Genomic DNA, 25142 nt, shown 5'->3' on the forward strand with positions numbered 1-25142 from the left:
CTGCCAGCAGAGAACTCCCAAAATACAGACAGCACATTAAGTGTCCCACCAGGGACAATACCACACTGAGCCAGTGGTACCCCACATTATGCCGCCTATCGCTCGGTCCCGTGCATCTTTAGGACTCTCCGATCGCTGTCTGGTTCATCCTCTCCTGACCTACAGGCAGAAACTAAAATCTGCTGAGCCTGTGGTCCAGACTGTGTCTCCATCTCCCACAAGGTGTTGCCACTGAGCTTCCATTTTTCCACACTCTTCCAACCCATCCACTGGCCCCGTTTAGTTTGTGAAACTGCCTTGGCACACCTTATTGGTTGTCGGCAGACTTCAAATCACAGCAGCGTTCATCATTCTAGGGAGGATGTCTCGCTCCAGAAAGGTCATTTTTCACCAAGCCCCTAGTCGCCCCTTTACTGTTGGACTTGGCCCACTGCGTCACCGTGGTGGAGAGCAGATATTGCTTGCTGCACATTCTTGACAGTCTACCATATCCCTTTAATTTCAAGTAATACCATCTTCTAGGACTTTTGATTGGCTTCTCTGAACCCATTGGAGTTGGTTCTTTGTTGATGAAGAACCTTTTGCCTTTGACTATCGAGATGCTTCTTGATTTGGATGGCTGGATTTTCATTCCTGTGATGTAATAATTTTTTTTAAAGCTCCCCTAGTAGGCTCCTGGTGCTGTTGCGGTCACCACCTGCTACCCATTTGATGTTTCCCTGGAGTACGTTGATTCCCTGCTTCTTGTTTTCTTTTTTTTTTTCTTTTGTGTTTATTTTGATCTTTCACTTCAGTACAATCACAACACGGTAGATTTCCAGTTGACATAGCGCTCATTACAATCACAAAGTGTTTTAACAAATGCAAGTATGAACAATTACTTGCTGTGTTTTAAGTATAACTTGTACTCTAGATTTGTTCGATTGTTTCAAAATGTAATTTCTTTTCCTCTTTTACAATTTTTTATAAATAAAATAAAATAGGAAGAAAAAAAAAAAAAAAAAAAAGGGCAGAATAATAAAAATGGAAACTATATACATCCAGGGAAAGAACATGTGTCTTAGTTAAACTCAATCCTTGACAACCTCAGATGGCTCAATATATTCTCAAATGACTTATGAGAATGATTACCTACACATACAAACATGTATTATTATCATATACATTATACATTAATCTTGATCTATATAAGTATAGGAGCAAAATCTGATCTTCTTTCTGATACATATGCAACCCAGTTCCTCCATTTTTTCAGAAAAACATCTTTCTTTAAGTTAACAAAAAAGGTAATCTTTTCCATCATATAAATCTCTATGGTCACATCTATCCAGTCATCTAATGTCGGTCTCTCTTGTTGCAACCATTTGCGAGTGATTGCCTTCTTACTGGCTGCTAGAAGGACGCCCATCAGATATTCATTATCTACTGCAATCATTTCTAAGCTAACACGACCAAAATAGAATAATTTGCATTCTAGAGGTATGGCTCTTCTAAAAATATGTTCAAGAGCATCCTGTAATTCTTTCCAATATTCTTGAATATGTAGGCATTCCCAAAATATATGATAGTGGTTTGCTTCATTGCATCCACAGTTTCGCCAACATTTTGAAGTGTTATTAGTGTATTTGGCTGTTTGTATTGGTGTTATAAAATATCTAATAATGTTTTTCCAACAATATTCCTTCCAATTTTAGTGACCTAGTTGATTTCCACTGAAATTTCCATACAGTTGACCACTCTTCATCAGAAAAGAACATTCCACTTTCTGTCATCCATTTCTCTTTGATATAACTTGTAGAATGTTTCTTCATATTTATTAAACTCTTGTATATATGAGAGACTATCTTATATCTAATACCTGATGTATATGCTTTTTGAAGCAAGTCTATCAATGGATTAAGATTATCTTTGAATTTCCCTTTTATTTTTTTCATCATAATAACTTCGAACCTGAAGGTATCTGTAAAAATCTTGATTTTCTAGTGAGATCTTTTCCTTCAATACTTGAAAGCTTAGGATTTCACCTTTCTCAATGATTGTGCAAAAAGAAGTTATTCCCTTATTTGTCCACAACTTGAATCTGTTATCCGACTGATTTGGAGTGAAGTCTGAATCATAAGCAATCCATTTAAAAATGGAGATATATTCCAATAATTTAAATTCTTTTATCACAGATGCCCAAAACATTTAAAGTAAGCTTTGTCCATGGGTCTTCTAGCTTATCTATATATTGTCTTATCTGCTAATATTGTGGTGGCAAATTTTATTTTAACCATTTGTTTAATGATATTGACCATTTATTTAAAGATTGTTTTAAACCTCCACATAATCCTGTTCCTTCCTGTAGACTTAAAGGCACCAGTGAGAGAGCTGGCCTTGTAGACTGTGAGCAATAGCATAAGTTATTTTCGCTAAAGATATTGCAGCTCCTCATTTGTTTATTTCTCGCAGATAAAGTGAAGAAGGCTATAACACTGTGTGAACCGTATCTCTTTCGGTCTCCTGAGATAAGCAGGTGTTTAGTCTAATGTAGGAGACACAGGAGCAGAATGGAAGGTTGTAAAATCATCTGACTGTCTATGGTATTTTTTAGAAAAGTGGCAGCATGCTAAAGATATTTGAAGAGGGGTGGCTTAATGGAATTTCTTCACTATAAGATGTTTTGATTTTTAGGTTTCTAGTTAGGAAAGACATTTTCAGTTGCGCTGCGTGTACCTTTGAAACTGTGTTTTCTCCATTTGCAAATGTAAATAAATACTCAAAGACCAAACTTTGGTTTAATTCTCAAACGGTCATTATTAGTTTTCATTTGATCATTGATATTTCTAAACGCTGCTGCTTCATAGGAAAACTTCTACCACAATATTGCTTGTACAGGAATATTCTTTGTAATATAGCTTTCCATATCCTTCCAAGGAGCATTATAATGTGGGTCACACCAATTCACCATGGTCCTAATTTGTGCTGCTGTATAATAATGTGTTAATGAGGGGAGAGCCCACCCTCCTTTATCCTTTGGAAGCTGCAATATTTTAAAGCGTACTCTGGGCTTTTTCCCTTGCCAAATAAAACGTGAAAGCAATTCATCCCACTCTATGAATTGTTTTCCGGTTATTTCTACAGGTAGGCATTGGAATAGGTAAAGATATTTTGGTAATACGTTCATTTTAATTGCTTCAATCCTTGAGCTGAAACTAAAAAAGGGAATTAGATTCCATCTGGCTAAATCTTCTCTGATTTTAGTGGATCAAAATTTTTTCTTTGTAATTTTTCTATATTTTTTGTCAAATGGATACCTAAATATTTAAATGATTTTGTATGCCATTTTAACAATATGTATTTTATTTATTATGTATTTTTATATTTACAGGGGGAGTATAATTATATGAAATTATTTCCGTTTTGTCAATATTTAATTTATATCCAGAAAGAGGGCCAGAATTCTGAAATTGTTTCATGAGTTGAGGCAAAGATTTGGTTGGATCTCCAAGATAAATCAGTATATCATCTGCATAGCAGGCTATTTTGTGTTCCACTCCTTTTATACTGATACCTTGGATTGCTTTATCCTGTCTGATGCTTTGTACTAAGGGATCTAAATAGAGTGCAAATAATTGAGGGGACCATGGGCATCCTTGTCTAGTGCCCATTTCCAATGTAAATGACTTTGATAAATAACCATTAATCTTTATTTTTGCAGTTGGCATATCATAGAGTGCCTGTATGCTTCTAATTATATCGTCGTAGAAGCCAAATTTATGTAGAACCTTATAAAGATAAGTCAGCATCTAGACTTAGAATCATTGATTTTAATTTATTTTTCTTAATATGATTCATAACTTGCAGTGTGCGCCTAATATTATCCTGTGTCTGCCTCTGACGGATAAAACCTAATTGATCTTGATTTATTAGGTTGGGCAGAAATTCTTCCATCCTTCTGGATATAATTGATGTGAAAAGTCTATAACCGACATTAAATATTGATAAAGGTCTATACGATCCACATTCTTACTTATCTTTGCCATCTTTTGGAATAATAGATATAACTGCATCCTTCCAAGATGGAGGAGCTGTCGCATTCTTTAAAACCCAATTAAAAGTACGGACCAGAATAGGTATTAATTCTTTTTGGAATGCTTTATACCACTCCCCAGTAAATCCGTCCGGTCCTGGGGATTTATTAGATTTTAATTTAGTAATAGCCCCTTTTACTTCATTTGCTGTTATTTCTGCTATCAGTGTTTTATTTTGCTCATCAGTAAGGGTAGGTAACTCCAATGTATCTAAAAAACAATCAATCTCCTGGTTTCTATCTTCTGGCATTTTAGAATATCATTTTTTATAAAACCTTTCAAAAATGTCTTGAATGTCTTCTTGTTTGGTTTGTGCTGCTTCTTGTTTTCACAAGCCTCCCTCCACTGCTTCTTAAGCTGCCTTCTCTCCCTGAACAGGCACTCAACCTCCTTTTGCCTTCTAAACCTGCTGTATAACATTTTTTAATTCCAACGTTCTGCTCCGTAGCCCCAGAGGATGTTTCCATCTTATCAAGCTTCCTATCGCTGCTCAAGCCTTCTAGGACACTCGTCAGGTCTGCATTTATAGTTTCCCACTCAGCCTTCTCTGAGGCTCCTCCCAGGGTTGAGCACTAACAAAGTTCATATAACTTTTTGACAAACATCGCATTTTCTGAAGCTTCTGCACATTAAAAGCCTCACAGTGGTTTACTGGTTGAATGCTTTTAATGTGAAGCAGCAGCAGACAACGTTTGGTTTGCATCAGCATTAACTTAAAACGGCTCTGTACAGCTGAAAATGATCATTACACAGTGTAAAAAAAATAAAATAAAAAAATGGCTGAATTGTGAACGTACAGACAGGAACGCAGTTGTGAAACTAAACTCTTAACCACAGAGATTCAGTTCGAGCCTAAAACTATTGAAGAGCTGAACACCGAAAGACTTTTTGAAACAGAACTGGACTCTCAGACATCCTCGTTTGGGATAAAGGCATCATTATTTTTTAGACAAAATGCTTGTTGGATCTGAAATACCCTCCGCCCACAACTTTCAGTCCTCTCATTTGGGAATACTTTTGTTTTATAACTATAAGTATATAACTTAGGTATATAGAACTTACCAGCCATGAGAAGACACACGATGCACATGGAAAACGCCACCAGCATAATAATGGGCAGCTGCAAAAAGAGTAGGAAAGCATTTTAAAGCATTAGACTAACAGTCCCATTACGTGCTGCTAAGAGAGAAAACGCTGATATACTGACCGTGAGGAACTTCCAGTCCTTCTGCACACGAAGAGGAGTGGGTCCATCAGACTCATCGACAGCAAAGTTACCCAGAAACAGGTCAATGGAGTCCTGAAAACAACAAAACCCCATTAGAGAGGTAAAGCTTGCTATGTGTGGGTTGGAGCTTGTAGCATGGCATGAGCAGGAAATAGTGATGCACAGAAGTATCATGTGGATGCTCATGCTATGCCCTTTCTTCATTTCCTTGAGACTACAATGCAACTTGAACATTTTAACCACAATCTTGTTAAAAAGATTCTGCTATAGATTATGTGTTTATATCATAATGTGCAGTTACTGTGTGCAGTGTAATTACTATTGCATTACTATTAAGCTGTTAGTTTAGCCCACGGCAAAGTTCTCCCAGCATTCTGTGATTGGGCATTAAGATTGAAACTGTGGATTTTTCTGGTAATGTACTACTTTCTTCAATGATGATGGATCTACAACAAATCATGTCATAGACATCCTACCTGTCTGAATCCATCAGAGAAGTTATTTTTGTAGTAGCGGATCATTGAGTTCCAGCCATCCATCAGCAGCCCCCACCTGGTCCTCTTCCCCGTTCTGAGAGAGAAATGAAGTTGGATTAAACAGCAGCCATGACGATACTACTGCAGGGGGACTCCAGAAAACAACGCACATAGGATGCGACAGTACTGTACCTTGTGAAGTCCGTTTTCAAGGCTCCGGTTCCTGCGTACTGTACAGCGCATGCATTGGCATTGTCAGCCCATGCTGGTTAAAGAGCACACACACAGAAAACAGTGAGGGTACAATCACAGGCTACACTTCCTACCGATCACACAACACATGTGCACAGTCAGGCATACAGAAGACATTACCGTTCTTGTAGATCTTTTCAAACTCAGCCTGCTCTTCAATCCGCTGACCCACATTCAGAACCCCCATCCTCTGTGTACACACACAGGCAAAACACAAAAACTGGTCAAGATTCAGGCCTCTCATTGTGAGCAGGATGTGAAATTCCCTTACCTTTTTTTTTTTTATCTTTCAAAGATAACGTGTATATATGGCAACAATGGGATTTATGTCCCACTTGGCCGAAAACATGCATTTAAAGGGTTCTACCAACATTTGTTCAGTAACTTTGGAACATCATTTTTTTTGCTTCAAAATAGTCAAAATGTTAAACAAAGTTTGTTTTTGGTATTGGAAACAGTAGTTTGACAACCCAACTAGGTAACTTCACAGTAACATGGCAGAATCTATTTTTCTAGGTCTGACGTCTCCAGGCTCCAGGTTGGTCGATAGGCTCTTGTACGAAAAAAACTCTCATTGGTTGGACAGACGCTGGAGTTACTTTTATGAGGCCGTGTGTCCGCCGAACATTTTTTTCCTGCTGCAAATGCCAGGCGGTCTTCTGAAAACACCCAGCTGGGAGTGCTAGAGCGCTTTGGAGGCGTAGCGGGTTTCTTTCAGCTGAGACGCCTTTGTTGAGTCTGGTTGCTATGATACGGAATATCCACAGTAAGTAAAAATGGCTGCCTTGGCATCGTTTTTATTACATCTATGGTCGGCACAGGCTGGAGTACTAGCTAGGAGGACAGACAGACAGACTGTATACGGCCCAGCAGTATTCCTTTTTGTCCTCCATTGTTTGGCTCAGCACTTGCACATGTCGCATGTGAGGGTTGGTCTTTGTGGTATTTGTCCCGCCCATCCTTCCCATGCGATTGGACAGCTGGGTAAAAAGGGACAGTGACGAGCGCAGCTTTTTAACCAAAGTTGAACGTTTCTTCAACCGTCTGTGAGCAGAAACTAACTCCAAACCTGCAGTGCTCGGTGCAGAATCTGTAGCAGCGTGTGATAATGCGGCACTCCCACTGCAAAGCACTAAAAACCTTTAGTGGCCTCAGGTAAAAAAGCTTTGATGGACACACGCTAACAGGTAGAGTACACTTTGTGGACCATTTAGTTCACATAGCGATAACGTGCAGATGTTTTGACAACCTAAAAACATTGTTTTTGAAATTTTCATGCCAATAATTGACCCATCGGTCATTATGAAATGTCCCAACACTAACATTAAACCCTACATTGTGAAAGTATTATATTATTATTATGTTGCTATTCTAAGAGGCATAGCAGCAGTGGGCTTGGAAATACCTGAAGCTGAGACTGTAAGGAGCGCCGGGCCAGCAGGCTCTGGATGACGTTGGTCCTGTCCAGGCAGTCCATGCAGTTACTGCGGAAGACTCCTCTCTGCTGGGCCACCGTCTTCCCCTCCGAGTTCACCATGAAGTAACTACACACAGAGAAATGTCGGAATATTCCCACACAGTACACAACAACAGATATTAGCCCATAAGAGCTGCTGGTTGGGTTACCCGTATTCCTCTTGTGTCTCAGCGACATCATCCACTAAGATCTGGAGGCGGTCCCATCTCATGGCGCTGCACTCTTTGTGGAAGTCGAAGGCTATGTAACTGAGGACAGAGAAGACAGTGTCACAGTGTAAAAGTCACATTGGAATGACATGACTTCATTTTTTTCTTTCAGTTTTTTTTTTTTAATCAGAACATTCATTGTTACAGAGGTGGCAGAAATAGATCACAGTCATCACGCTTGTCAAGAAAAGATACAGGGAACATTTTTAAATGTCTACCAAACTAAACCAAAGAAACAAGTTACATCTTGCTTTCTCCAGTAAGCGGACTTCTTAAACCTGGTTTCTGTAATCGGGCTAGGTTGATTTCTCCTGGAGAAAGCAGATTTCTCTGCTGCTGTGTGTTCTAATCGGCTTTTTACAAGTGAGCAAGCATCAGTGTGACAAAAGACTGCAGGGAGCGTAACAGTGGAGCAGGTGGATGAAAAGAGACATGATTACACTGAGCAATGCATTCTCATATTTTAAATAATTAGTACAGTGCACGTTCAAAATGTGACTGTTAGGAACGGGTCGATTGCTTGGTTTGTGGTATTGCTACCTGTAGAATTCTCCAGAACCAAATTGTACCCCAAAATTACTTACAGAAGGACCCCAAACCACTTCATATGAAACTCCACTGTATACCCTGCTACTGACTTACAGTGTACTTCTACATCAGGGGAAGAAATTGTACTACTACATTTACCTGACAGAGAACGTTGCAGATTCAGAATTTAAATCACAAAATATCACAATTAAAATGTGGAGTCGGGCCCGTTATAAGAGCAAATCAGCAAAAAGCTGCGTTAATCAACCACACTCACAGAGAGCACCGGAATGAGGGTGTGAGTGTGTGTGTATGGAGAGAGAGAGAGAGAGAGAGAGAGAGAGAGAGAGAGAGAGAGAGAAATGCTCTAAGTGAATTTAAGCTGGGCTTTAAGAAGAGCCAGCATTATGGTAGCGCCTTTTTTTTCTCAACCTTTTTCAACACAACAGTTGCGTATTCCTGCTCGTGCTCCAGGGAAGTCAATTTTTTCGTCAACCTTTATTGTTGGACCGTTTAGTTTTATTAAATATCTAACGCTGTCCAAACTGCTCCAAATTCCAAACCCCAATGGGTACCTAGGAAACCAAGTGACACACACACTAATCAATAATTCAAGTACAGTATAGTCGTGCTGAGAGGAAAATAGGGGTGGGAATAACCAGAGGCCTCATGATACAATATCATCACGATACTGATATCACAATACCAGGGCTGGACTGGCCATGTGGCATACCGGGCATTTTCCCGATCGGCCGACGCACTTTTGGGCCGAATCGCCGATATGAATAGGGCTTTTTTTATTTTTTGGCCGGGCCGGCCCATGAAGAACTCACAGCGGCCCATTGGTTAATCTTTATTATCAAAATGTGCCGACATTTCTGACATGTTTGGGGCTGTAGTTGCTGCTTCAACATCAGCATTACCTGAAGCCGAGTAGGAGGAGAGGTGACTGGCTATACAGAGAAGCAAAGACAACATGAGGCGAGTGACCATGACAGGGCCATGGGGGCGAGTGAGGAAAAGATGGAAGAGAGCGTAGGCTAGATGACGACGTGATAAGTGTAGGCAAATTAAATAAGTGTGTGTGTGTGTGTGTATGTGTGTGTGTGTGTGCGCTCATAACGACAACAAGCAGTTTGGCTGTAACATTAAAGTTAGTGGCTGTCAGGTAACCTAACTGTTTAAGCTTACATTGAAAATGCTAGCGGTTGGCCTGTTGGGTAATTAAAAAGTCTGTGTGATCTATAAAATCAGTTTTTAAAGTTGCTAAGCCAATATTATGCAAAAGAGTAGTCTAATAATGGCAATACAATATCAAATATCAATAATAAAAATACCATAAATATACAAATCATAACTCTAAGAATGAATGAATTATTTATGTGTAAGATCAACAGATTAGTCTTGAGACCCCTCTTGAAGCATCCAAAACGATCACATGAACGCAGAACACTAGGCAACTCATATCATAGAATGCATGCATATTTTAAGAGGACTGTCTGCAGGGAATGTATCTGATCAATCACGGTGGGTGTGGGCTGCCTGGGCCAAAAAATGTCCCAATCCAGCCCTGCACAATACAATGTTATTGCGATTTTAAACATATTGCAATATTGTGCGATATATTGCAATGCATTACCTTTTCTCCAACTTCAAATTTTTCCCAATTTCAAATGATGTCCCCAAAAGGAAACTTTGTCAACATCTGTTTTATCTAAAAAGATAAATGTCTCAGTTTGTTCATCTCACTTCGATTTTATTGCTGCAAAATGGGATTGTCAAGCAGACAAACTGACCAACACATACAGTATATAATAATAGATCCATACTTGGCGTCTGTGTATTGATACAGTATTGCCACGGAAAATATCGCGATACTATGCTGTATTGATTTTTTTTCCCCACCCCAAGAGGAAAACATCTGCTGTGCCTGTCTGTCTGCCCGTCTTTCTGCTCAGACAAACACACACAGCATCAAAAAAAGGAAAGCAAACCACCAAAATTGTAGGAGGCATTGAGTGATACTTACTTGAGCATACCGTTGTTCATGCCAGACACCATCTTGGCAAAAGCCTGTTCTAGAGGCTTCTCTGAGCCTTTCTGGTTCACCTGGACAAACAAGAACACACAAATTGGCCGAAGACGCATTTGCTTAGAATTCCTTTTAAACAAACAATAAGAAGAGCTTGAAAAAGGGTCCTTACCAGGTTCAGAATAGTTTGCTTCCCATAGATGAGAAGCTGAGAGTCGAAATGCCTCTGGAAACCATCCATCTGTACAAAGGTTTCCAGTGGTAAGCATCGGATTTTCACACCTCACCATTTAAAAAGCACGCAGAAAGATAAAAAGACCTGCTCTTACGTGATTGGTGGTTTTGCTGATTATAGGTTTAGGTTTGTATTTGAGGTTGGGCCTCTGACTCCAGTAAAAGGGCATGGAGCCTCGGGTCTGGGGACGAGAAAAAAGGTTGGTCTTGAAAAGTCATTTCTGAAATCCTGCACAGAATTCTATCAAACATTACTATTAAAGTAACTACAAGGAACTTTCATTGTGCGTTGGTTTTTGAGGGCTCTGTGGACAAAAGCAGCAGTGTTTCCGTGAACGGCACCGCCTCGGGTCGCAAAGACTTGCAGCTGCCAGACTCTCCAAACCTCTCATTTTACTGACAGTGAGCTCCGACTGCAGGTCGAAGGCGACAGCAAAGCGGAATCTGGGTCTGTCGGCAGCGGGCTGCGCTGCCAGAGGCTGGAGTCTGAGCTGAAGGGGTTTGTGGTGAACCTGCAAGCTGTAACTCCTTTTGGTTTGATTTTGCCGCGATGGCAGGCATTAAGAATAACTACAGAAATAGCCAATCTTCTTGTTGATGGTCCTGTTTGCGTTGCCCATATAGAGGCATCAGTATAACATTGAGATCGTTTCATAACCAGTTAAAAAAATTCTTGTAGTTACTTTAAACAATTTAACATCGGGGGGAAAAAAAGACTGTACAGAATGATGTAGAAAAAGCCAGGTACATATGAGCTCCAATTCAAGTAGTCTTTAACACAATGACTGGCCCTTTATACTTGCCTGTATAAATGAAGCCTTTGCTCCCTCATACAAAACTATCTGCTCAGTCTCCACAAAGTTAGCAGCATGGCCTTCAGAGTCGATGCCTGAGGAGACAGCAGGACAGAAACATCCATGAGCAGTCAGCGGTGTCAGTAGAGAGGTAGACAACACTACCTTCTGTTCTACCATCATACTGTTTATGAAAATGTGTTGGCTTATCAGCCACTTCGCTCTCCGCCAGTCCATATGCAACTTCCACAACCAATGCTTGGTGCAGTTCAACACAGACATCGGATCAGGAGTTTTTACCTCGAAGGTAATATCTGACGCCGGCCCGGAAGCAGCTTCTCCTGGATATGAGGATCCACTCAAAGATCTTTCCGTTTATACGACATGGCTTCATGACGATGACTGGACCAGGAGGGTCAAGGAAAGGCTTTGCTCAGGAATTGATAAAATGCGCCGTGCTCCGTTAAAAAATATTAGACAGTCAGTGAAAAGGATACATCCATGGACAACAGGAAGTGCAAACTTATGAAGCTGTGGGGAAATAGTGACAGTTACTCTAACTAAATTCTAAAACCATTCTGTAAAAACAAAAACAAATGGGCCACAGGTCACGAGTCATACAGTATACGTTACCTCTGGCTGTGCAGCCAGTTCTCTCAGGAGGTTCCCATTCCACACAAACCGCTGATCTGCCTGAAAACCACAAGCAACATGACATCAAGACATTATTCATCAGTCACAGAAGCAAACGCATGCCTCTCTAATTTTTTAAGATAGGTACACCTAGCTAAAGTGATCATGTGGTTGAAACAACACCTCCCTACAGTTTCAACAAAAATATTCTAACCTTCATGAAAGGAGAATTTATTGTCGTATAAGACTGCATTAGTTTTAGCTCGGTGGACCTAATAAACTGAGTGTATACATACAGTTTATTTTGAAAGGCTCAGTAATTTCCCCAAACAGCTGGTCACTTTTATCAAACATTACTCAAACAGAAGGAAATTTGTTAGGCGGATGAATCAACATTTGGTGCTCTAGTGCATGTTTGTGGCAGCAGGACGTTGTGTGTGTGTGTGTGTGTGTGTGATTGAGTCAAAATAAAGTAGTGTGTGTTCATGGTAATCAAGAATATGTCACCCAGTGCAACAGTGTTTTAACAATAAACTCCTCATATATTTCTTTATGGAGCCAGAGTTAGAGACAATACAGCTTTAAGGAGCTTCAGCATTAGCTTCACTTTTCAGGCCCGGAAGCTCAGTCCATTAGTTTTACAGTCTATGGTTTTAACAGTGGAGCCTTATGTCACAGAGGAAGAAGATCACACACACACACACACACACACACACACACACACACACACACACACACACACACACACACACACACACACACACACACACACACACACACACACACACACACACACACACACACACACACACACACACACACACACACACACACACACACACACACACACACACACACACACACACACACACTTACTTAATGGGATCAAATCGTTGTTGGTTGGGGTTTGCATATGGAATTTGCTGACGTAAAAACAATAGAATAACCTAGCCCTGATAACCTAGAGCTCTTGAGCACTATTTGCCCTGTAGATCAAAACATATATTTACATGTGGGTTGCTGTATTGTTGATATGTCCTGCTCTACCACAGTGGGCTAAAAGGACACGCATACATGCCACAACCACAGATGTGATACAGATGGCTGAGCACAACCATAACCACTTCTGTTTTACTTCTGTAAGGCAATGTATTGGATGTCTCACCCTCTCCAGCAGACTCATCTCTTGGAAGTCAGGGCTGGTGTTTGCCAGCCGCTGCAGAGTGTGTGTCAGGTCGTAGTCAGTGCAGAAGTAGAAGCCGTCTGTAGTCAGCACGTTGTTAATCATGGACAGGAAAGTCTTATTCTCCTGAGACTGGAGTAGAAAAGAAAACAGACTTTTAGTTTTCAGGAAAACTCATGACGAGGCACTTTGCAGAGTGCAGGGAACTGCATTCGCATGTATTAATGCTACTGTATGTGTTACACTGGGTTTTTACAGGCAGCTTTTTTCAACTAAAACGCTGCTGCAAAAGCTGACTCAATTCAATTTTAGTTATAGTATCAAATCATAACAAGAGTTTCTCAGGACACTTTACAGATAGAGTAGGTATAGACCACACTATAATTTACAAAGACCCAAAAATTCCAGTAATTCCCCAAAGAGCAAGCATTTAGTGAGTCAACTTTGGAGAACAGGCTTTTCTGCCTTTTTTAAATTTTTTATAGGACAGCTAAGTGAGAAAGGGGAGAGAGGCATGCAGAAAATCGTCACAGGTTGGATTCGAACCCTTGATCTCTGCGTCGAAGCATAAACCTCTCAGTAAATGTGCGCCTGCACTACCCACTGAGCCAACCCGGCCACACATACTGCTGTTCTTATATGGAAAGAATTGCCCCGATCTGCTCTGCCATTAACAGAGCTGCCTGTAAAAAAAACAACAGTGTCAGGGATGCACAGATCCCACTTTTTCTCTCCTGATACACCAACTCTATCTAGTATCTGCCAATATTGAGTATTGCTCTGATACCAGCGGTCTCTTTTAGCCACATTCCAATATAGCTGGACTGGTTAAGTAGCTACTGTTAAAGCCTTACCACCACCAGGGCTTAAAATATCAAGTGTCCCGAGGGTGCTGTTAGAAGAAAAGTCATGAGGTGGTAAAATCGAAATGGTTTAAGGGCTGGAGAGCGTGAGTGATCTCAGCAAACATGGGGTTAGTTGTTATGGAAAACTCAGGAGCAGCTTGCCTCTGGATACGTGATTACACCAGAAGCATTTAAGGAAATCTCGATGAAGGAGAATTAGGATTAAGCAGTACAGTTTGACCACAGTATGTTGCTGTGTGGTGCTATCCCAACTCTCAAGTTCCTGTTTTCCTGAAGGAGGATTTAAACTCATGCTGGACAAACAAGATTCAGTGATTACCAAATAAGGTCCTTCTCCACTACTCATGCATTTACAACAACTATTCTTCCCTCCGTAACAAGTCACATTGTAGGTACCCCAGATGACATGCAGCACATTTATCTGTGAATGTCTGGGTCTTATGCAGTGTTTCTATGTGTCAAGGTTATGCGTTAACCTTGGTGGGCTGGGTTGCGCTCGAGGCAGCACTGTCTTGTCATGCAGCGGTTACGTCATCTACGGAGTCAGAGAGTAGTTCTCTGCCTGAGACAGGTTATGACCTACTGCTATTACAGTATGTTGGACGCTGACCTGAATGAGACCTGGGTACCACGGTCTCAACTTAACACAGCATGAGTTCTTCAGCAATGGAGTCGCTACACTCCAGGCAATTGTGGTGAGGCGATAAGATGTTGAGCATGAATGACTGGCATTGTATTTGAGGAAGGGTCAAATGTGTTACAGTTTATATACCAGGACTAACTAACTCTACGCTGCAATACCACAACAATGCTGCTCCTGCATTTCCATGTCTTAAACATTAATCAACATCTGGTGTAGAGCTCGACCGATTAATCGGTAGGCTGGTGTGTCAGCACTACTATTGTTAAAATGGTTAATTTATTTTATTGTTCTCAGATGTTTGATAAATGCTTTTAAGTGCACTAAACTTTATCTTTTCATTGAAAAGTTTATTTGACAAAGTTAAGTTTATTTTCTTTCTTTCTTTCTTTCTTTCTTTCTTTCTTACCAGTTTTGTTTATTTATACAATATATGTTTTTACATTATACATGTTTAATGTAAGTATACAAGTGCAGACTGGTGTTCAAGTGTTCAATAAATGATTTTGTGTATCTGAAGTACTTATTAGTGTTAAATTTTATCTTTCAAATAGAGGTTAAAAACAAGCAAATATCGGCCAAAAATAATCGGCAGCATATATCGGCCATCGGCCGACCCTGATTTCAAAAGATCGGCATCGGCCTGAGAAAACCCATAACGGTCGACCTCTAATCTGGTGAGGATGCTGACTTTTAACATGACGCATATTTAAGAATGCTGTATTACAGAATTCTAGTTTCAAAAGAAGTCAGCTGGATACATTAAAAAGGTACCATGGCATGAAAATTTCACTTTATGAGTTTTTTTTAACATTAATATGCGTTTCCCCAGCCTGCCTATGGTCCCCCAGTGGCTAGAAATGGCGATAGGTGGAAACCGAGCCCTGGGTATCCTGCTCTGCCTTTGAGAAAATTAAAGCTCAGATGGGCCAATCTGGAATCTTCTCCTTATGAGGTCATAAAGAGCAAGGTTACCTCCCCTTTCTCTGCTTTGCCCGCCCAGAGAATTTGGCCCACCCATGAGAGAGAGAGAGACATCATGGCTTTCAAATGAGCAAAGTGGCAGTTGGTCAAGGCCACACCCCCACTCTCCTCCTCAATAGCTACAGACACAGAAATGGCACATCTAAGGAAAGCTCATTGTGGGACTGGCTAGTGGCTGTAATTCTGCACCAAGGCTGAATTTCGGGAAAGAGACTTCAGATACAGTATTAGGGGACCACTAAGGTCTATATAAAAGCATCCAAATAGCACCATGTCATGGGACCTTTAAAAAGTAGTTCAGAGACTGTATTTTCATCCAACTCTCAGAATTAGCTAGCTACAACTGACTAAATCTGCCAGACACAGTTTGAGTTTGACCAACTGACAAAGTTGACGGTTGGCAACTAGAAATGCAAAGCTGCTTTTGTTTACCTCGGTCTCAAACCAATCAGTATCACTGTGAACTGCATATGTGCCGTGCTCGAGAGGAAAGCTAGCAATAGTAACTAAGGTGTGTAGTCAAGAGTCAATTTAGGGCTCCTTCAGATTTTAAACTGTTAATAGGTCGTGCTGAGCAGGGCTGAGTTTCATGCCTTTTGAGCTTGTGCTGGGCTAATAGGATCTGGCTGCTAAGCCAGTTAGCACAGAGAGTGAAGCCTGGTGTTCCACTCTTCACTCACTCGATCTGCTCTCTTACATTCCTGATTTTCCACTGATTTTACTTACACACTAGTACTTGCTACTCTAATCTACGACAAACAACTGCCCATTGTTTCACATTATTATTATTATTATTATTATTATTATTATTATTAGTTCTACACTGCAGTGTTTTACCATGCATCACACAGTTTTCAGCTAAGGCTGCTCTTTCAATTAGCATACCAAGAATAGAAGTAGATTAATAATGCACTGCTGCCTGCTACACTGAAATGAGATAGCAGTGTGATTCCAGACTGAAAAGAATAAGTGATCCTGAAACACAAGGTCTCACTGAGAGGGACTGGACGCCTGTCAGACATCCAGTGTACTGGACCATCAAACAGGACCAGGAACAGTATTCACGCCCTACCATCACAGAAACCTCACTGGGCAGCCAAAACCACAATTGGTGAGGAAATGGATTGAGGACATAATTTGAGTAATAATATTATTATAATATTATAAAGTTCCATTGTGACTACTGGTGGACACAAATATATTGATGTAAACTATATAAATCTGCTACAAGTGTCAGAGGACCAAAATGTGTCCCTGATAGTATTGATTACATCTGACCAGATACAATTGGCTATGATTAACTTAAAAACAGGGGAATGCCCCGGTGGTGACGGGTATAAAGATTTTTTTTGTTGAGCATACTTAACCCACAAATGTTAAAATAACATTGGATTGTTGTAAAAAGGGAAATTGATTTTCGAAATAGAGCATTCCAATGGGTCCAGATCGGTGAGAAAATATGCATCCGGGCGGAATTTCCTGTGGCACCAGAGCAATCCTGGAAGTGGAACGTAAAGGATATAGACTACTTAAGACACCAATGCATGGGAAAATAGGGTAAAAGTTGCAAAAAACTAAAATACTCTTTGATATGTAAAACCAAGCTTCCAAGGGCCTTAAAGCAGTTGCACACCAACCAGACGGCCGACCGTTGGCAGAAAAGCCAGTCGCACTGATCAGTCAGGTCCCCGAGGTCCAAAAAACACCGACTTGAGCGTACGCTCTGCGCGTGCGCGAAACGTAATACGCCTCCATAACAGCAGGCGGCGCTACTCTGTATCGTTGCCCAAGAAATGAAAACCGGCAGCTGATTGGACGAACGAGTCACGTGGGTTTGTTTTCTCCGGAAATTCAAAGCCAGACTGTCATGGTGGCTCGTTCAGAATACGATCTCATATTGTACTAAAATAGTTCACTGAAACATGTTTCTGAAAACATCTGAAGCGAGAAATAGGCCGTACTGTTGCTGAATCTGTCTTCATTTCAGATCAACAAAGGTCAGTTTAAAAGATTTTCGTCAGATTTTGAGAGACTCTAGTCACGCTCATTCCGCTCGCCATTTCCGGGTGAGTCCCGACTGCCCTGCCTCCGACTGAACAGGTCAGGTCGGCCAAAATGAACGCCGACAGCCCCCCAGACGGACGACGGCACGGGACACACCGAACAGACTCGAGTCACCGACCTCGCCAGACTGTCCGATGGCCAATTATACTCTGGTCTAACGCAGAGTCTGAAGAAAGAAAAATTGGCATCAGTGTCATGTGATTGTGTCCAGTACAGAGACTGGTCCTGGGAGAGTTTAGATCTGATGCAGCGGGAGAACTTGTCAGCAGGCAAGCAGGACTAAGACAGCTTTGGAATTACGCAGAAGATATGGTTTGTTTCTCTTCGGACAGGGCTGGGAAATAACAATGGCTTCAGATTGAAGAGTAATTAAATAGTTCCTGTATGGAAACTATCAGTGAACACCACCGCCAAGATTTAATCTGCTCTTAACAAGTAGATTTTCTAAAGAATCATTGTCTGTTGCCGATTTGGGGTGAAAAGTCTTGCTGACCTGGATCTCTGAGAGATGCAGCACTGTCTTCTTATAAGAGATCACGTCAAAATCCACAGCCTTCCACACAGCGTGGCCCAGCAGGCTGCCCACGTTCCTCTTCCTGGTGATGACGATCAGGTACATGCCTGTGAGGAGTAAGGGTAAGTAACAGCTGTACAGGCTTCACAGACAACACAACGCTGAGTCAGCACGGCGCCTACCTGCTACCAGGCGAATGGTTCCCATGATGCCACATATGGGCCTGGTGACCGCCGAGGGAGGGACATCTTTTTTACCTGTCAAAAAATAGAAGTGCATGAACTGGAAAATGTATTGAGGAGCACGTTTGTGAATAACCGTAAGTTTTTGTTTTTTTTGCAGATGCAGCGGCCTGTCGCTTCCATGACCTTGACCTGATGTTGAATTGGGGGTGTTCAGATGCCGGCCATATTATCTGTCCAGAGTGTTTTTCTCCTCCTTATGCACAGAACATGCACTACAGAAAATCACTACTACTTTTAAAACTACTATTAAAAACCTAGTATACCATTTGTATTCAAATACAAACCGCAATTCCAATGAAGTTAGGAAATTGTATAAAAAGTAAAAAAAACAAAAAAACAATGATTTACAAATCCTTTTCAACCTATATTCAATTGAATCCACTACAAAGACATATTTAATGTTCAAATTGATAAACTCTGCTTTTTTGAAAATATTCACCCATTTTGAATTTGATGCCTGTGATGATGCCATGTTCCAAAAAAGCTGGGACGGGGCAACAAAAGACTGGGAAAGTTGAGGAATGGTTAAAGAAAAACCTGTTTGGAACATTCCACAGGTGAACGGGTTAATTGGTCATATTCGGGTATAAAAGTAGCATCCCCAAAAGGCTCAGTCGTTGGGGATGGGATGGGGCGAGGTTCACCACTTTGTGAATAACTGCGTAAGCAGTTTAAGAACAACGTTTCTCAACGTACAATTGCAAGGAATTTAGGGATTTCATCATCGACAGTCCATAACATCATCAAAAGATCCAGAGAATCTGGAGAAATCTCTGCATGTAAGCAGCAAGCCACTGGGGTGTGTTAGTGCCCATGGCATGGGTAACTTGCACAGCTGTGAAGGCACCATTAATGCTGAAAGGTACATACTGGTTTTGGAGCAACATATGCTGCCATGATCCAAGCAACGTCTTTTTCAGGGAGGTACCTGTTAATTTCAGTAAGACAACGCCAAGCCACATTCTGCATGTGTTACAACAGTGGGGCTTCGTAGTAAAAGAGTACAGGTAGTAGACTGGCCGCCTGCAGTCCAGACCCGTCTCCCATTGAAAACGTGGGCCGCATTAAGAAGCGCAAAATACGACAACGAGACCCCCGACTGTTGAGCAACTGAAGTCATCATCATCAAGCAAGAATGGGAAAGAATTCCACCGACAAAGCTTCAACAATTAGTGTCCTCAGTTCCCAAATGCTTATTGAGTGTTGTTAAAAGGAAAGGTGATGTAACACAGTGGTAAACATTCTGCACCCGGTCCCAGCTGTTGCAGGCATCAAATTCAAAATAAGTGAATATTTGCACACAAAAAAACAATGAAGTTTATCAGTTTGAACATTTCATATCTTGTCGTTGTCGTGTATTCAACTGAATATAGCTTGAAAAGGATTTGCAAATCATTGTATTCCGTTTTTATTTACGTTTTACACAATGTCCCAACTTCATTGGAATTGGGGTTTGTAAATTAAATCACTTTGCTGGTAAATGTCTCCTTGTATTTCATTAAAGAAAAACATTATTTGATACATTTTCTTTGCTAAAGTTCTTTCTGCGCTTCTACATTTTTCAACTTACTTTTTACACGTGCTCCTTGGGATAAAAAGTTGCCATCAAGCCCTGTTAAATGCTTTTTAAATAAGTAATCATTTAATTTAGTAATATTTAATCTGTATTCTTAAACTCCTGGCGTGTGCTTCAACATTTATTTGTAATACAAATTGATAAGACAAAAACAAACAACTATATACCATATTCTCCTGCGTTTACCTCGACAAAATTAACTGGTTATATGTTGTTATATGTTTAAAGAGAGTGACAGGGTCATGCAGTGGTTAGCACTGTTGCCTGTGTGGAGTTTGCATATCCTCCCCATTGGTGGGAATGGCAGCGTCTACCTGGTTGTCTGTCCCTATAGCCCATTTTCAACCGCAGGAACTTTCCCCAGGGGCGGGGAACCTTTGGAGGAACTCATTACATTTCGACTGCAGGGACCAGGATCTAAATTAAGTTACAGGGACATATTTTAACCCACAAAAAGTCCCTGATCGAGGGTAGTACTTTCTGAAAGTACAGGAACCTTCGGGGTGGGGTTTGCAGGGATGGCCGATGCTGATTGGTAAATTAACATTGATCAATGTGCAGCAGTAAACATCATGCAGCAGTAAAAGTCGTCGCAGTGAGATAAAACCTAAGGTTTATTTTTTTTCGATGAAACGGCCTGAGACGACCAGCAGAGGGACCGTGCTGCTGTTGATTCGGGCAAAAGCTGTTTTGTTGTACGGTATATATCATAGCAACGGTTTGTATACCCTTTTTCAGGCAGGCGGAGAGTGTACATGATATTTGGCCGTCGGCTTAAGTCTTTGCTTGTGTGTTCATGTGCAACTTTTTGGCCAAGACACAGGCAACGCCAGAGTCAGCCTTCATCACCACTAAGTTCTTGGCCGTCTACCGGCTGTGTCAGGGCCTTAAGGCGGAAGCATAGCACTGTATGATGACAGGGTGTTGTAGAGTTTAGAGTGGACATCTCCTCTAAGCACCTGGACAAAGCTAAGTAGTCCCAGTGTAGGGGAGTGTGGATGTGTAGACGTTTTACACTTACTCTTTGCAGAGTCTAATGTTGTTGATGACCAATCTACGAAAATGAGCTTTGTTTGGTTTTGACACTATCAGTACACTTCTTGACAGAACTAAGATTCAGATTGTCCTGTCAATATGGTTCTTATATCCCTGGGCACTCTCCTCTGTCTATTTAATCAGATATTTACTGTATGTTGAAAACCTGTCGACATGCAGGCAAAAAAACTCTTAAAATTGTGTTCATGAAGCTTTCCTGGAACATGTGTAGTACCACTTATATGGCAATTCATGGCTAGCTGTAAAGTTTATTGTTTTAATGTTTTTGATGTATTCTGAGAATACAAATCTATGGCATTCCTAGCGTGGAGAGTGAAGACAAAGTTTAACAGCTCAGGGTTCAAAGGTGCTGAGACATGCGTCTATACGCAGGTCCATAGCTTAACCCGTTTTGTCTCAGTAGTGTCAGATGTGCAGCCATTAAACTGTCAGTCTTTCTACCTGTGAGGGTCATCTCATTTGAGACCCTGTCGATGGCCAGCACAGCATCAGCCCCCTCATCGCAGGCCTCGATGAAGAACTTCTCTGGGGTTGTGTGCCTGGGAGAGAACAAGGGAGATGCTGAAGTTGAAGTTGTCCTCCAGGGTAAAATTACAGCTTGCAAGTACAGTCAGGTTCACCAAGCATCACAATGTGCAACAGATGCTAATGTTCTCTGGCTCCAAAATAAAAAAGGTCTCCTGCTGGTGTAGCAGCAGCAAAGGAGAATTACGTTTTACCACTTACAAGCTTATTCACCTCGAATGCAGAGAGAACCCAGCCTTTATTTCTAATTCCCCTGATTCCTCATAGTTAGACACTCCCCATTTTCTTCATTTAGACATGAAATGACTTTACAGTTACGGGTATTTTTCACTGGGCGCTTCTGCGCTGCGGAGGCATCGCAGGCCCCCGCAAGCAATCACGACCATTCAAGTCAATGCTTGATATTCCACCAGCTGCGCCACGGCGCGTCCCAGAAATGTGCATGAAGCGGCTCTTGGCTCTGCTCTGCTCTGCTAAAGATACGCGCCAGGTCTATTTTCACGCGAGCCGCGGGGTGTTCAGACAGCCGGACAGGAAGTGGAACAGCGAGAGCATTCAGTCAATTCACCAAAAGACAAGCAGTGTGTAGCCCGCCTTACTGAGCGTTACCTACCACTTCCACCTGCAGTGAGGAAATGGTATGTGCCACTCTGATGACCGGCACATGTGCCGCTGTAGTAAGGGACGTAAGCCAGATTAGCTTTTCACATACAATAGTCTTACATTTCTCACTTGATAGTTACTGGTTTTATTGTTTTGAATTGCTTTTAATACGCTTGTTTTATGTGTTGGTTTTATTGCTTATCTGTTTTTAATGTGTTATATGTGCTGATTTTACTGTTAAGTGTCTTTGAGTACCATGTAAAGCACTATATAAATAAAATGTATTATTATTATTATTATTATTATTATTATTAACCGATGTAGCACTAGTTGAATCGCATGAGACACTTTTCGATCCAGGAGCTACTTGAAATTCGTCCTCTGCATTTACTGTAAGCCATCCTATACTGTACACTAGGAGCAGTGGGAAGCGCAACGCCCCAGACCAGCTCCACTAACAGACATGTTTTTGGTTGTGGCAATGTAAAGGGGAGAGTGTTTTTTGTGGAATATGCAGCCTGAATCCTGCTGGCTCAGGATGTATACCTTTGTAGTTGATAGTGACCTCTGAACTCCCTGTCTTGGTCGGTTTTCCATATTACAGTTAGACTCGCTTTGCCAGACCCTCCTCCACTGCGGAGGAGGGTCTGGCTAGTCCACACAGCATTCTGGGATGGGAGAAAAACCTGCGCTGGTTTATTGGCATTTCTTTAAACCAATCACAATCGCCTTGGGCTGGCACTGGGAAAAGCCGCGGTGACGCGGCAAAATAGCCTCGGGAAGGAACTTGTTTTGAGGGAACCTGTGTACGTTCAAAAGTAGTTTTAATCTGTCCAAAACTCAGATTGGACAGATAGTCTAGCTAGCTGTCTGGATTAGAGCTGGGCAATATTGTGATATGAGACTATACATCGTCTTAGATTTTGGATATTGTAATATTGTAATATGGCATAAGTGTTGTCTTTTCCTGGTTTTAAAGGCTGCATTACAGTAAAGTGATGTCATTTTCTGAACTTACCAGACTGTTGGAACTGCTCTATTATTTGCCTTTACCCACTTAGTCATTATATCCACATTACTGATGATTATTTATCAAAAATCTCATAGTGTAAATATTTTGTGAAAGCACCAATAGTCAACACTACAATATCTTTGCGGTATCGATATTGAGGTATTTGGTCAAAAATATCTTGATATTTTATTTTCTCCATATGGCCCAGCCCTAGTCGGCAGAGATCTGAGGAGCAGTTAACCATAGTCCTCATAACTCCACCAGAGTTTAGAACGCCAACACAAAAGGAAGAGAAAGGTAACGGACATCCGGCCTAAAAGAGTGACATCCAGCAGAATTTCCGTCGGCAACGGAGCAATCCCGGAAGTGGAACATCAAGGATATAGACTATATTACAGTAAACACACAATCATTTCAGCCTATGAAACACATTTTAACTCAAGCAAACAGTGAACTAGGGCATCCCTGTTGCCAAGTGGTCTGAGGAGCATACCATGTAGAGTCCCAGTAGGGGGGCCTTATTTCATGTTATCCTCTTACTCTCTGCTCACATCGCCTGACTGCCTCTACTGTCAAACTATTAAATAAAAGCAAAAGGCCAGAAATGAGGAAAACACAAAGTCAATTGAAAGAAACTGCTGATTATCAAACTTCAGCATGGTGCAGCTTTCCTATAAAGCCACTCGATTCAATATGTTAAATGGACCAGAGATCACAGACGCAGCAGCAGCAGCTTGAGTAACACACAGTTCGGAATCCTTCAGCAGAAGAATGTGACCTGTAGTGCTGTAAGAACACAACCACCCTATTGTTAGATAACAAAGTGGTCAGGGTTTTCCCTACTATTATAAGGCTTATGGGCACCACCTAAGCTGAATGAATGTAAAATCAATGTGAGCAAGCATCAAAACTAACTAAAAGACTTACATCAGATCTAATGATTGTAGTCGGTCCCCAGTGGACTTCTTTAGCAAGTTTGGTATTTAAGCTTGTTGAGTGTTATTTATTTATTATCAGCTCTGGCTTTTAGACACAGATATGGTCATATTAATTGTCTAAAATGATGTGAAATTGCATTTTCACACCCTGTCAAAGTATGCACCTAAGTCTTTCACAAACTGGGGGGGAAACACTGGTAGTATTACTTAGACCCTAACTGTTAAGGTCCATGCTAAACTGTTTGCATTGTAGCACATTTACTACTGTACAAAAATGTGGACCTTTCCTTACTGCTGTGGTCATCTATTTCCAAATGAAGCTTAAGTGTTTACACATTCTTGTACTTTTCCTTTTTTACATCCCCTGAAAAGGGTCGACAGGAGTGCCAAGATCAAGATCAATTCTAAGTCCATAGTTTTTCTTCCATAGATTTAATTCTATTTTCTGTAAATGTTTTCTCCCCACGCAATGGTCTGAATACTGTTCCAAAGCCTTCTCAACAATGCCAGGCTGTATCAGATGGATTAATACAAAACCCCTTTATTTTAACATTTATTGGGGCTTGGGAATAGGCCTACAAACTCACAATGTGTATTCAACTGTGACAGGGAGGGATATAAGGCAATATAAGACGGAGCAGTGGTAGGATCCTTTAAATCCTCCGTTCAAACGTGCAGGGTGGCTCCATCATAACCAGCTCAAACTGTCGAGGTGTACACCTGGAAGTAAGACTGGTAGGACCGGGCAGCTCGCCTTTTGAATGAGCTGACGTGTTTGAACAAGGGTGTGTCTGACATAACTACAGAGCTCTGTCAACTTTCATGAAAGTTAAAGATGGCTAACGTTAACATTTCACCAAGTTTCAGTGTTCGCTTCACAGACAGCGGGCTGAGTAAGTCACGGCATTGAATAAACAACTTAACGTAGGTTTTAAAGAAATGTGTGTCACAAAACAACTATCACATTGTCACCCCTGAATGGAACTGACACTATATTCGG

The 25142-nt window shown here is 41.1% G+C and overlaps 1 protein-coding gene across 1 annotated transcript in view; it reads right to left on the minus strand.

Annotated features, from left to right (window-relative positions):
• sacm1la (SAC1 like phosphatidylinositide phosphatase a) overlaps window positions 1-25142 on the minus strand; it is a 32008-nt gene that overhangs the window by 6285 nt on the left and 581 nt on the right. Inside the window, exons 2-19 of the mRNA XM_028597371.1 lie at window positions 21506-21603; window positions 18370-18444; window positions 18167-18294; window positions 13102-13251; window positions 11937-11996; window positions 11801-11834; window positions 11604-11705; window positions 11313-11398; window positions 10605-10691; window positions 10448-10516; window positions 10273-10352; window positions 7656-7754; window positions 7435-7573; window positions 6150-6219; window positions 5970-6042; window positions 5778-5871; window positions 5281-5373; window positions 5136-5193 (exon numbers count right to left, since the gene is read on the minus strand). Coding sequence (XP_028453172.1) covers window positions 5136-5193; window positions 5281-5373; window positions 5778-5871; window positions 5970-6042; window positions 6150-6219; window positions 7435-7573; window positions 7656-7754; window positions 10273-10352; window positions 10448-10516; window positions 10605-10691; window positions 11313-11398; window positions 11604-11705; window positions 11801-11834; window positions 11937-11996; window positions 13102-13251; window positions 18167-18294; window positions 18370-18444; window positions 21506-21603 — 1595 coding nt within the window. The remainder of the gene's footprint in view (window positions 1-5135; window positions 5194-5280; window positions 5374-5777; window positions 5872-5969; window positions 6043-6149; window positions 6220-7434; window positions 7574-7655; window positions 7755-10272; window positions 10353-10447; window positions 10517-10604; window positions 10692-11312; window positions 11399-11603; window positions 11706-11800; window positions 11835-11936; window positions 11997-13101; window positions 13252-18166; window positions 18295-18369; window positions 18445-21505; window positions 21604-25142) is intronic.

The sequence above is a fragment of the Perca flavescens genome, chromosome 14 (assembly GCF_004354835.1).
Source record: "Perca flavescens isolate YP-PL-M2 chromosome 14, PFLA_1.0, whole genome shotgun sequence".
Lineage (NCBI taxonomy): Eukaryota > Metazoa > Chordata > Actinopteri > Perciformes > Percidae > Perca > Perca flavescens.